The 13,660-nt window shown below is 41.3% G+C and overlaps 2 protein-coding genes across 2 annotated transcripts; one reads left to right on the top strand and one right to left on the bottom strand.

Moving 5' to 3' along the window:
• The first annotated feature begins 5,129 nt into the window (after positions 1 to 5,129).
• On the top strand, positions 5,130 to 9,482 carry nms (neuromedin S). The gene is made up of 7 exons (XM_056579161.1): positions 5,130 to 5,301; positions 5,517 to 5,569; positions 6,923 to 6,982; positions 7,521 to 7,547; positions 7,869 to 7,931; positions 8,357 to 8,431; positions 8,979 to 9,482. The coding sequence occupies exons 1-7, from the start codon at positions 5,223 to 5,225 to the stop codon at positions 9,003 to 9,005; spliced, it is 384 nt and encodes a 127-aa protein (XP_056435136.1). The 5' UTR covers positions 5,130 to 5,222; the 3' UTR covers positions 9,006 to 9,482.
• On the bottom strand, positions 9,318 to 12,510 carry pdcl3 (phosducin-like 3). The gene is made up of 6 exons (XM_056579160.1): positions 12,407 to 12,510; positions 11,595 to 11,715; positions 11,205 to 11,295; positions 10,589 to 10,732; positions 10,167 to 10,375; positions 9,318 to 9,927 (listed from the first exon to the last, which is right to left on the bottom strand). Exons 1-6 carry the CDS (start codon positions 12,410 to 12,412, stop codon positions 9,785 to 9,787), a joined length of 714 nt encoding a protein of 237 aa, XP_056435135.1. The 5' UTR covers positions 12,413 to 12,510; the 3' UTR covers positions 9,318 to 9,784.
• Positions 12,511 to 13,660: the final 1,150 nt, after the last annotated feature.

The following is a 13,660-nucleotide window of genomic DNA, read 5'->3' as shown; positions in this document are numbered from 1 at the left end:
TCACGTGACGACCCATGAGGTTTGGCCCTGCACCAGACACAACTATCACAGGTCACGTTTTGGGGTTGTCTTTGTAGATTATTTGTACCTGAGCCAATGTTTTTAACTCCTCTCCCCCCATTGTTCATTTGCAGCCTCTTTTTATGTTGAACCAGCCTGTGCATTTCCTTTATCTAGCGGTTGCATGGAGCTTGGCCTATGATGATCAACAAACATCTCGTATTTTCTTCAATGCTTCAATGAGTTTGTCTCTTAACATTTCTAAATGAGTGTCCCAATGGTGGAAGGCGTACCATGGCTTCCTCATAACATGTATGTAGCTGTACCAATACCACCTCAAAAGATAGCTGTCATCTTTTCTACATATTCATCATCATTAGCTGTTGAAAGAAAATGCAGAATTTCACAATATTCTTCCCATGTTTGAAAATGTCTATCAAATTGATTCACTGTTCCTACCATTTCCGTCTTTGTTTTTGGTTTACAGAGGAAGGCCTTGATGAAATCAAGATTGAAACAATGGCTTTTCCAGTGATCAAACCATGCTTCTTCATACCGTAATAGCTTATTTTCTTAACTTTATGGTTCTACCTCATTCCTTCAATCGTCATTGCTTATATCGTGGGTTCAGGTCAATGACTCAATATAACACAATTAACAATTAATAAGAACATGTTGTCTTTTCAGGTACAGTACAATACCGATAACAGTACAATAACAGATAGATAGATAGATAGATAGATAGATAGATAGATAGATAGATAGATAGATAGATAGATAGATAGATAGATAGATAGATAGATAGATAGATAGATAGATAGATAGATAGATAGATAGATAGATAGATAGATAGATAGATAGATAGATAGATAGATAGATAGATAGATAGATAGATAGATAGATAGATAGATAGATAGATAGATAGATAGATAGATAGATAGATAGATAGATAGATAGATAGATAGATAGATAGATAGATAGATAGATAGATAGATAGATAGATAGATAGATAGATAGATAGATAGATAGATGGATGGATGGATGGATGGATGGATGGATGGATGGATGGATGGATGGATGGATGGATGGATGGATGGATGGATGGATGGATGGATGGATTGATAGGGATCAATGGATAAATAGGTAGACCGACAGGGATTGACTTCATATACGCTCAAATGTAACTCCAGTGCACTAGCTCCCCAAAGACATATTCTATAATCACTTTGTCCGCATCTTCACAGCTTCTTCTGTCAGAAAAGTGTTGTCAGGTAGTGTGGATGTGAGCCTGATAACGGGTCAGGTTCCCAGAGCAGCAATGATGCTGAGTTACCATCAGGGTTAGTAACTAATTCCACTGGGGAAGGCTGTATGAATTTATTATGTAAATATTATATATAATTAATGTGTAGGCCTCTGTTGCATGAATAACGCATATTTCCATGAGTCATTCCTGATTTACCATGGAGTGATTTCCAGGAAAGAGCTTGTAGTTACTTCCAGTCACTATCTCTCTCTCTCTCTCTCTCTCTCTCTCTCTTTCTTTCTCTGTGTGTGTGTGTGTGTGTGTGTGTGTGTGTGTGTGTGTGTGTGTGTGTGTGTGTGTGTGTGTGTGTGTGTGTGTGTGTGTGTGTGTGTGTGTGTGTGTGTGTGTGTGTGTGTGTGTGTGTGTGTGTGTGTTTGTGTGTGTGACTCCACGCGTATGTGTGTGTCTGGTGTGTGTGTGAGTTAGTGGCCAAGTGTCTCCTAAGGTTCTTTGATTAAAAGTGTAAATCCTCAGCCAGGTGAATTAGGTTTTCATGACCATATACAATATCTGTGATGTAGAGCTAAACCAAACAGATAAACCTTTTACACTGCAACCGCCATCTGTTTTCAATGTGAATTCCCACTCTTCATACTCCACACAATCTGAATTAGAGGAACGGAATGAAGCTCATCAAGGTAAAAAAAAAACTAACATTTAAATGGGTTTGAATTTCTTTACCATATGTCAAATTTGTATATGTATATAAATATATTTTATATTTATATTATATATACATACATATCAATCCATATAAATAAAGAAAAAGGGTTAGTTGTACTCTACTTGTCGCTGTATGCCCACCCATCCATTGGCTCCCAGATCAGAGCTGAGCAGTTCTGACGCATTGATCTGGGGATAATTTGGATGTAAAGGTGACGTGCAGATCAAGGCAGGCGCATAATCATAGGTATGTCTACAGATAGATTGTGTTAGTGGGTGGCTCCATAGAGACTAAGTGTATCCATAGAGACTACATAGAAACCAGTACTTCTATTACTATTACAACTACTACTTCTCCTACTACTACACTTATATTACTAAAACATCTACTACTATGACTATAAACGATACTTAAACTACTACTACTACTACTACAACATTACACACCAGATGATGCTCCTGGGTTACTGTGGTATAATAACAAGAATGATAATAAAACCCTTCTACTTCCTTTCCAGATGTTGGGATGGCAGACCCTAGGACCCAGGGGAGCCATTGTTTGTCGTTAACACAGTAATAGGGTGAGGAGATGGCCCCACACTCCTCACTGAGCGCTTGCCATTAAAAAAACTAAGCACAACATGTAGCAAAATGTAGCGCACACCCACAATCAAGAATAAACACACCATTGTGAGTACACAGCTAATTATGTGTGGTTTTTGTATGGCAGCAAACTGTTCCTGAAGTTTGTCCTATTATCTTTACCACAATCATCAAGAACCCTATATATTCTAATAAATTATAAAATCATATTATATAATACTGTCTGTGTAATGTAATCTGATGTGTGAATACTGATTTAAGGTTGATTGAACTGAATTCGATTTTCTTTAACAATCAGATCAGTCTACACAGACAGACAGGTGGGTAGACAGACAGACATGCAGAAGGCAGACAGAGAGAAGACAAGCAGGCAGACAGACAGACAGACAGACAGACAGAAAGACAGAAAGGCTCGGTGACAGACAGAAGGCATGCAGTCAGATAGACAGACAGACAGGCAGACAGACAGAAAGACAGGCAAAAAGTATTCTTTCCAAGACTTCTAACAGCCCTCTGTTGGGAGGTGTTTGTGATGCTTTCTGTGGCAGCAGGATTCATGGGGTTAATAAGAGCATCGACCTGCAGCTAGGACGGGTGATGGATAACAGACCATAATAATTCTGTTTAACAGCCCAATCCCCCAAATAAACCACAACCTACCCTAGGAAACACACAAGCATACAATGTCATGCAATAAATATATTCTATAACCCTGTAAATAATATAATGCAATAGATCTTAACATAACAATACATATATTACATTGGGCAGGATCGTTACGTTTTAAGGGTGTTCACAGCCGAAAGGTTCTGATATTGATCCCATACGGCTGCAGACTAACCTGTTGGCATCCTGGTGCAAGAAGCTGTGTTATTAGCATTCTGGAACAGATATCATGTTATGTATTGATATTCAGAATAACATCACAACTGCCGTCCCTCAAGGGGAAGCAGATACAAGATGGAGCCATCACACTCTCAACACGACCTCATCAAGAACTACTCTCTGGAGTACCTCAGTGATACACACACACACACACACACACACACACACACACACACACACACACACACACACACACACACACACACACACACACACACCCACACACACACACACACACACACACACACACACACACACACACACATTCATATACACACACAAACACACACACACACACACACACGCACGCACACGCACACACGCACACACACACACACACACACACACACACACACACACACACACACACACACACACACACACACACACACACAAACACACACACACACACAGATTGGGCAGATGCGCCAATTTTGCAGTAGAGTCTCATTCAGAAGAAACCAAACACTTTATAGAATCTGGAGACCAGCATCCAATCAGAAGTGGGGTCGAGCAGGCTCCTGATGCCATTAGACATTTGCTCATACAAGAAACTTTCCTGGATCCTTTTTTTTAAAGTAAATGTTCCTTAAAATGGAGAATCTACAATCCTCCCCTCTATCCAGAGCCCCTTCTCTCCTCTGACATATCTTCCTCTCTTCTCCTTCCTCTGAGGAGGAGAGAGAGGGGAGAGGAAAGGCCAGGACATGAAAGAAAAGAAGGAGAGGGGGACAATAGAAGATAAAGGAGAGGAGGGAAGGAAGGAGGGAAGAGGATGGGAGAAGAGAAATGTAAACAAGTTTTGAACAAGGTGCTTGTGATCTGGTTGATTCATCAATCCACTGATTCAGCCCAACACAAGATTGTTTTTCTAAATGCCCACAACACTTCGAAATGTATATGAGCTCTGATGTTTTGAGAGAGAGAGAGAGAGAGAGAGAGAGAGAGAGAGAGAGAGAGAGAGAGAGAGAGAGAGAGAGAGAGAGAGAGAGAGAGAGAGAGAGAGAGAGAGAGGCTAATCAGTGTCTCTCGGGTGAAGAGGATCCGTTCAGTTCCTCTTCCTCTTTGGGGGTTCCTCATCCACATTGTACCAACACACACACACACACACACACACACACACACACACACGCACACACACACACACACACACACACACACACACACACACACACACACACACACACACACACGTATCGTATATGCTCTTGCTTTCAATCCCAGATCGTGTCTCGCTTCACCCATTACAAATGTATGTCAATAGATTTGGCAACATATACAAAGTTGAATGCTGTCGTCTTATTAACATCAAACAGAAAAAAAAGTAGATTGCTTATAGAAGAAAATATAATTTCCTTGCCCAGAGAAGCAAGTAAAAGTCCCAACAAATACACAAGTAAGCCAAGAGGCAAAATATCCCGTTGTCTTCAAGTGAGTCAAACTGAGTGAAACAGATTAAATAAAGTCATTTATTTAATGACTTTATTTACACACACACACAAACAAGCACGCCCACACGTTCACTTTATCGAGTTTAAAAACCACTCTCGCGGGTCTTGCACATTTGGGCTGGACGGGGAGGTGCGCAGAGAGCCGTGGTCACCTCTGCGTGGGAGATGATGTGTACGTGGGCCGGGAAGTTGGAGCGCTTTTAACTGTTGGACTTGGAAGATCTCCTCCTCACTCGTAGTCGTAGCCTACCGTGACCCAAGTATTATCGGAGTCAGCAAAGAGCAGCTAGGACCAGGACGCAAATTGGAGAGACATGAGCCTGCTACCCTCCTTCACACAGTTGTGTCTGCTACAGATGTTCTGGTGCAACAGCGGCTGGAGCGCCTCGACCGGTGAGTGATGGACTTATTAAATAAATCAAATTGTATCACAACTTTATCGATACTTTTAACGTTTTAATGTCGGTGGTCTTATTTCATGCGAACGTCCCTTGAACAGGAGTTGGGTCTAAGCCTAACACTTATTGAATGTTGATTGATACATTATTTATTTAAGCAACTTTTAAATATGATTTGATTTAAATCAAGTAGGCTATTTCTCGTTTCAGATTCCTTCCTGAATCCGTTCAATCAGTGGACGGATGATATTGATTTAGGACAGGTAGGTTTGGTTACTACACACATCTTACACCTTTACCTCTCTTTTATGTGTAATATTCCCAATGTTTGTTTATTTGCATTTTGATGTCGCTCGTTGCTATTATTTTCTATTACTTTTAGGCCGAATCAAACCAAAAAAGGGACCGATTTACATGTGAACGATTTCATGTCTTATTTAACGTAGGCTGTCGTTTTTTATGCATGACATCAGTTTATTGCTCACATTTGTAGTTGCATAAACCGACTGAACACACTTAACAATAGGCCAATCTTCTTAATTTATCTGAATCTAATTAAAAATGTGTGTGTTTAATATCCGTTTTATAAGATTTGTGGGCCAAGGATATTAATATGAATGATCATACAATAATAATAGAAATTAGAATAAACAGAAATATGAATTATTATCCTCTATCGTTTATTAATATGATGATTATCCTTATTGTCACAGTCAAACTTAACAGATTTCCACATGCTTAGTAAGGGCTGGAAATATCGAGTGTCAGGTTTGGAGTTCACTATTATCACTACCTCTGGACAAGAAGGTCAAGCTGTGATGAAGCCTTGAGTCAATTAGGAGCAGACAGAAGGTTGTGCTCGATCACAACTGTAAAATTAGATGTAAAAATCACCTCCTCTTAACACTTCCTGTCAGCCAGCCGTGAGTCACAGATCTGGAGATAATTACCCAGTAATCCCGTTCGCCTGGTCATACAGAGCATCAGCCTCTCATCCTCAGACAGATGACATGGCCACAGGAGGCTAATAGAACAACATGCTACATGCTACGACGAGAGGCCCATAGAACGACATGATACATTCTACCACAGTCGGCTAATATGACATGCTCCATCCTCTTGCTTAACCCGTTATTGCAAGAACGACTCCATCTCCAGGCTTCCACGGCTGAGGCACCCCCTGTCAGTACGAGAGGACTGACTTACTATCTAATGAAAGACAAACTACACGTACCCAAAAACACCACCTTTCATTCATCAGTAACAACGTAAATTGCGACACTCCATCTAGGTGGCTGCCACCCTACCCCTAGCGGACATTTGCGTCGCTCCTCTAGACAAGGAAACAGGATGGAGGTGTTAGAATACTGGTTTATTGTAAAAGTCTGGGGACAATGATACTGCTCCGAGTGCCATGCAGGAGATGTGTGGTTGAACCCGTACACAATGATTGCTTAATGTGCAACTGATGTTCGGCCTCACCCAGCCTCCGAGTCCAATTAATCTGACTCAGGCAAAGGGAAACTGCTTCAACCAGCCGCCCACACTCCAACAGTGTATGATTGTAAACTCTTGTGAATTTGTCATCTCAATCAGTTTCTTCTGAATCTTTCCAGATTCCAAGGCTTTACAGGAGGGAGGAGGTCGGAAATCTGGTGTGGAGGGATGAGAACGAGGTAGGCAGAATGCTGATGCACAAGCGTATCTAGTGTCTGTGTTATACACTGACTACGCTAATGGTTATCTATCCCAAATAGACGTCACCTTACTAGAATACATTTTATGAGCTGAAGACACATTTAGAGATGCTGTATTTACAGGTATGACATAAAACATACCAATAAAGTATGTATAAGATAGCAGTGCTCCATGCGTGTGTTTAGAATAACATTTGGTCTGCAACATCCACAGAAAGGTTGGACCATTGATTGCTACCTGGACCAATGGATAATACAGATCTCTGACCATGTGTGATGGAAATGGTCCAACTTCAGTGTGATTTGTAGACCATGATTTTTGTATAACAAGCATAAGAAACCCTACACGTAACAGCCCTCTAAGAAAAGGACACATGATGACAAGCAGTGCAGGAAATGAGATGTGCTAAAATAGACCCATTCCTGGTCCAACATCTGGGAGGTAGACGCATGCATAAATATCTGCCCTATGCTATATCTTGGTGGTCTTGATGGTCTGTGCTTCCTGTTCTCACAGGAACAAGTACAGAATGTGTTCAAGAGAGTAAGTATTTTTTCTTAAATAAGGACTGCTGTGATTCACTTATGTAATCTAATCTAGCTTGATCTCATGTACTCTAATGTAGTTGAATCTCATGTAATCAAATTGTTTAATCTCATTGTATTCATTTCATCCAACCTAATGCAATGTAGTTTAACTTCATATAATTCAATGCTATCCATTTGAATCAAATGTAATATAATCTAGTTTGACATCATGTTATGAGGTTAAATCTCATAAAATATAGTGTAATCTAATATATTTCTATATCTATATCGTAATTTCATCTAGTTTAATTGAATCGTGGATTTCTTCTTTTTCTAGTTCCTCTTTCATTATTCCAAAGCTCACAACGCCTTAGGTGCCATGCAGCACATCCAACACAAGGTAACGCAACACAACACCGTCACTTTTTGGATCACGGTAACTTTGATTGGAGCAGATGATTGGTAAACCAACCAATGGCTGACTGACTCTGAACTGCTACTCCTCTCCGTGGCCAACTATTCTGTTTGTTTATTACTCTCTCTCTCTCTCTCTCTCTCTCTCTCTCTCTCTCTCTCTCTCTCTCTCTCTCTCCTCTCTCTCTCTCTCTCTCTCTCTCTCTCTCTCTCTCTCTCTCCTCTCTCTCTCTCTCTCTCTCTCTCTCTCTCTCTCTCTCTCTCTCTCTCTCTCTCTCTCTCTCTCTCTCTCTCTCTCTCTCTCTCTCTCTCTCTCTCTCTCTCTCTCTCTCTCTCTCTCTCTCTCTCTCTCTCTCTCTCTCTCTCTCTCTCTCTCTCTCTCTCTCTCTCTCTCTCTCTCTCTCTCTCTAGTCCAGCTCAGTCCATCCTCTGATGAGGCTCTTCCCCAAACTCTCCCAAAGGAGGAAGAAGCAGCTCGTAATGATGGTGAATATACCCTTCCTTAGCCTGGAGCTAGCTGTAGCTAGCACATTTTAATCTGTATATGTTTTATGCAGCTCTCCGTCACTCTACTTGTGCCAACACATAGCTTTAACAGCCATTAATCCCTATAAAATAAACACAACACAATTAAGGGGGGCAGGCAATAGACAGAATTGATCGAAAATCCATCGGCACAGTGATTGGTCACCAAATGACCATTGCACCCACTCAGCTCAATTGCAAAAAGAACCTGACCTAGTGATGCGTGAGTCTTGAACGATTCGTTCAAAATAACGAATCCCGTATGTGTTGTATCTATTATGATTATGATCTAATGACAACAGGACACTGCAATGCATCATGGGATATAGTATACAATAAAGTGTGCATAAGTTGTGCAGGATGGGTATTAGTGCACCATTTTAAGAAATTTAATTTGTGTAGACAATCCTAGAAAAATGTAGATGCCCACCAATTCAAACACGCCATGACTCTACTCGTTGTCTGTTTATATGCGACTATTAATCCTGTCCATGTTTGGCTCCCCCAGATCCGAGAGCTCCCAGACAGGATATAGATTAAACACCACGGAGGAAGAGGACAAGGACACCATCTTAACGCCATTTCATCATTTAACACTAGTTATTATATTAATAAAACATCTGCAAAACTCTGTCTTCCTGTTGTGCGGTCCATCTACTCATGTTTATATTTTGTAGGTCAGTATGGATGTAGACAAACGTATAATCACGTGTGTATATATATATGTATATGCGCAGGTATGGATAGTGTACAAAGTATGTAGGAATATATTTGGTGTATGAATGTGTAATTTTTGTGTAAATGTTTACTGTTCAGCTCCGTTTATGTATAAACCTCTTTAAAAGAATAAACACAGAATCACTGAAGAATAAACAAAGATTAACTCATTTTAATCCAACATGTATAAAATGTATGACATTGTTGACATGATTATATACATATTTTCAAACATAATAAAAAGGAGTGGGTTCGTGTTCAACGACTTCGTAGATTATGTTTGTTGGGGAGGAAGTTACAGAAGAAACTAATTGGCTACAACTTCTTGCAGTATGGCATCACCTTCCCATGATCCTATGTGTTGGCAATAGGGTAACAGTATGATGAAAATAATAATCACTAACATTGGTATTCTACACTTCAGAGTGGCGTAGGCTACAGTAGGGACAGCAGAGCATCTAGCCCAACTGGAAGGTCACAGGTCTGATTTCCCCCTCCGCCACAGTGTGTAAGATCGCCTCATATGCAGACTGCTAGAGACTGATGTTTTTAACGTTAATCTCAACACACAACTAGCCTTCCTCCAATGTGATCACACTAGTCGTCGTCCGATTCGCTGTCTCTGCCCGTGGGCAGTGAGGACCTGATGGAGCTCATCAGATGGTCCTGGATCTGTTTCTTGGGGTTCTCCTCCAGGTCTGTCTTGATGGCGCCGGACTCTGCTAACCTCCACTCGAGCTCTGATTGGACAGACAAAAGTCACATGATCAAACTCGTTGCTATTTATCACAGGGTTCTCCCAGAAGAATGTAACAGTGGCGCTGTGCCGCCATGCTCTCTGTCCGGCGGCACTATGTGGCATTTCACAGCCAAGTAAGGGTTTGCGCCAATTATTTTAAGTATTTTCTAATTATTTTAAGTATTAAGAGCGCGCTCTCACTCACACTCACACTCTCACTCTCACTCTCTCTGGTCCTACCGTCAGCCTTGAGGTTCATGCCCCCGAAGACGAGGGGGCCAATGAACTGAGCCTTCATCTCCCCCTCGTGGTAGACGAACACGGTGGGCAGGTTGCGGTCGGGGTAGTTGGGGATACAGGTGGTGGAGATGGACTTGAGGAATTTAGCCTGGGGGAACTTCCTGGCCAGCTCCGCCAGGTGCTGATTGATCAGTGTGCACAGAGGTATGCTGGGAAACAGGGAAGGGTAATATATTAAGTGATTGGTCCTATGATGCACTGCTTTCTCTTACTCTATCCGCAGCCTACATATAACTAACCATATTAAACATTGCTTGCCAAGGTATAGCACGCTGACGCAAGGAGTCATATAGAGTCCCATGTTGCTCGCCAGGTTGTAGTCTGTTAAGGCAAGGCAAATGTGTTAAGGCTAGCAGTCTCACCCCTGTTTGTAGAGGTGCAGCACCACCCAGATGCCCTCTCCAGCCTGGTTCACCTCCTTGACGTAGTCCTGACCCGAGATCTCCTCCAGTGATCCGAACACGTTCTTCAGCTGTGTGGCCTTCCACTCCGCCAGACGCTTCTGTCTGCAGAGAACAACCCGGTCAACGCTCACTCCCAACACGCTCATCATCATTCATGTGTCAAGTGTGCAACAGATTATGTTGTGCGATTCCCACGTGATTACATTAATATTAAAGCCCGGTAGGCTTTAAGATTAATGATGTTTCTGGAATGAAATGTGCAGCACTGGAAAACCAAACCGAAAAGGGTTTGTTCACAGACTTGACTTCCTGACCGGGTGACTTCAGGGTGCTTTAAGTCCTGTTGTGACTAAACTATGTTAACCTTGTTTTATTCATATTAGTCTAGGTTTAGGATGACACTTCGATCAGTCTGGACTGATATTTGTACCGTAGCCTATTTTTTGCCTTGTTTTGTGATAACTGTTCTGTTTAAACTAGTTTAGGTAACATTAGTCGAGTTCATTTTAGTCCAGTCTGCATAATTCCATTGAATCCAAACAGACCAGCTTCCCTTGCTGACCGCTGATCTCACCGGTACATCTCCATAGCTGATTCGTCTTCATCACTGAACTCGTCTTCATTCTCCTCCAGCTCCTGCAGACTCATGCTCTCGTAGGTCTTCACTACAGAAACAGAAAACCAGGGTCAGGATCATGCTAGTATTAGTAGTGCAGAACCTTTGTAGAAATACAACAGCAAAAGGTTTATACAAGATTATAAATTGTATTTATAAAGTGCCTTCCTAGAAACTCAAACTAACTTTACGAAAAAGGCAATAAAAACAAATAATCTTAAACAATTTAAAATAGCAAAAATATTTCTAAAGAGCTCTCATATAGAGGTCTGATGACAAAATCTGCAGTCTAACATGACATTTTCACAAAAACGAATTGGACGACCGTGAGCATCCTGGTTGCCATACCGATGGACTGCTGCTCTCGGGCCAGCGCCGCCTCCTCCTCCTCATCCTTGATGATCTCCTTGGGAGGGAGGACCCCCTTGCGCCGAAGGATGTCGTTCCACTCAGTGTCCTCATTTGGGTCCTGGGGACAAAACCGAGCACCTTTAAACCCCCATAGTCCTCAATTCGATTGAACTATTCGGAATTTTTGCTTATCTAGTCGACTATTCTTTTTTTTACTCATATTTTGTATTCTCTATTTTCCTTTAATTGTTTTATCTTGAGCAGAGCAACTGTGACAAAAGATTTCCTTCGGGAATGCTAAGTAATCTGAATCCATTAATATTGCACAAAAAATCCTTGGAAGTTATATTGGCCGAGTGGCATTAGGCTGCCCAGTAGCGCCGTCAGCAGCATACTAGTGGCCAATGCGTAACGGTTCAGGAAGCAGATATCTGAATTAAACCCACATTCCAAAAACCCGACCGAATAATCGAGAGAACAATATTCCTACGTCGCTTTAATTCTCCATTTACAATGACGGAACAGATCGCCAAGTAATGTGTTTTACTTTTAAGGAAGTAAAGATAATGCCATACAATTGACCAATTAACTAAAGTGAATTGGTATTTTGGTAAGAATAGTGCGTAATATCAACCGTTTCTATTCACTGTTTTGCTGTACAGCTGAACCAGAGAGCTGAGATAAATCATTCATACTAACAGTAATATTAACACAGCTGTAAACACTTCTATCAAATGGTCAACCTTTGTTAGATTAACGCCCCAGAACTAACAAGAGCGTGTTAGATTCGTACTTTAACCATTACTGACCTGCATTTTGACAGAAGAGCTGAGATCAGAAACCACCCAACTACCGGAAACACATGGACTGCCCCCTGACTGCCTCCGACGCAACACCACCGTTATATTCGGCCCTATCATTGAAACATGTATTTAAGAAGCTAGATTTAATACATGTTATATTACAACAGAATAACTATACCATATTGTCCTGAACTATGTTTTTTTTATGTTTTCAAATGTATGTTATCTTCGTTTAATAGATTAGGAACCTATTTTGGGGGGGACAATAATAAACGTCGCATTGACTTCCGCCTTACGCCTCGATATGACCATACAAGGAGAGGGAGCGCTACGTTCAGTCTGAAGCAGCTGAAAGCGAGACAGCTGTATATACCTCAGAGGGAGCCGTCAATCATCACGCACACACAGAGACACACACACACACACACACACACACACACACACACACACACACACACACACACACACACACACACACACACACACGCGCGCACTCACGCCCCCCCCCACACACACACATACACGCACACACCACACGCACGCACAGCACAAGATTCACTAATGTTTGTTTTGTGATAAAGATAGTGTAGTCAGGGTATGTAGCAATGACAACCACTCTCTTTAAGAACGTTTTTCCTATCCAACGACATTGGAAAAACATGCCCGTTCATCATGGTAAATTTACAATGATCTAATCAGAATCCATTTTCCTGTTCTAATTAAACTTTCAGTGTGAGGCTTTGACTTTTCCTCATTCAAAAATTACATGAGTTTCTTTCAATACAGTTACTGTGAAGTCATACTTAGCCTAATGATGTAATGTATTCAATTGTTTCCACTGTAATCTTCCCGAATGAACTTCATCATCTAATCAATGGCCCTCACGACATCTTTAGTTGAATCCTCTTATTTTTCGTTTTTCTCCCTGTTATTCCACTTTGGCCGTTATAATTATCCTACTACAATATTTGTGCTTGTAGGTCAAAGGTTCATATTTACATTCGCACACTCATTGTCAGTTCATTTTAATGAAGACTTAAACTCTTGAATAAAATATGTGATCAGGTAATAAGAAGAGGCTGCTCAGGTGAGTATGCAGATGTAGATTCCGATACAGGGTGTGACCAACAGTCCTATAAGTGATCAGACACCCATGAGTGATAATGGTTATTCGCATCTTATTATACATGCATGGTAATCATTATGCCGGTATCATGAGAATAAGCCAATCACAACCCGACCACGACTCCTCGCCCGGAA

This window comes from Gadus chalcogrammus, chromosome 20, assembly GCF_026213295.1.
Source record: "Gadus chalcogrammus isolate NIFS_2021 chromosome 20, NIFS_Gcha_1.0, whole genome shotgun sequence".
NCBI lineage: Eukaryota > Metazoa > Chordata > Actinopteri > Gadiformes > Gadidae > Gadus > Gadus chalcogrammus.
Note: the sequence above shows the minus strand (reverse complement) of the source record. Positions and strands in the feature narration are given on the sequence as shown.

Excerpts from the sequence above, each read along its gene's own strand:
- nms (XM_056579161.1), top strand. The coding sequence starts at position 5,223 with ATGAGCCTGCTACCCTCCTTCACACAGTTGTGTCTGCTACAGATGTTC. Across the intron at positions 7,548-7,868 it reads TACAGAATGTGTTCAAGAGA|TTCCTCTTTCATTATTCCAA; the intron begins GTAAGTATTTTT and ends TTCTTTTTCTAG. Across the intron at positions 8,432-8,978 it reads AGAAGCAGCTCGTAATGATG|ATCCGAGAGCTCCCAGACAG; the intron begins GTGAATATACCC and ends TGGCTCCCCCAG.
- pdcl3 (XM_056579160.1), bottom strand. Across the intron at positions 11,296-11,594 it reads CCGAGAGCAGCAGTCCATCG|TGAAGACCTACGAGAGCATG; the intron begins GTATGGCAACCA and ends CTGTTTCTGTAG. Across the intron at positions 10,376-10,588 it reads CTGCACCTCTACAAACAGGG|CATACCTCTGTGCACACTGA; the intron begins GTGAGACTGCTA and ends CCTGTTTCCCAG.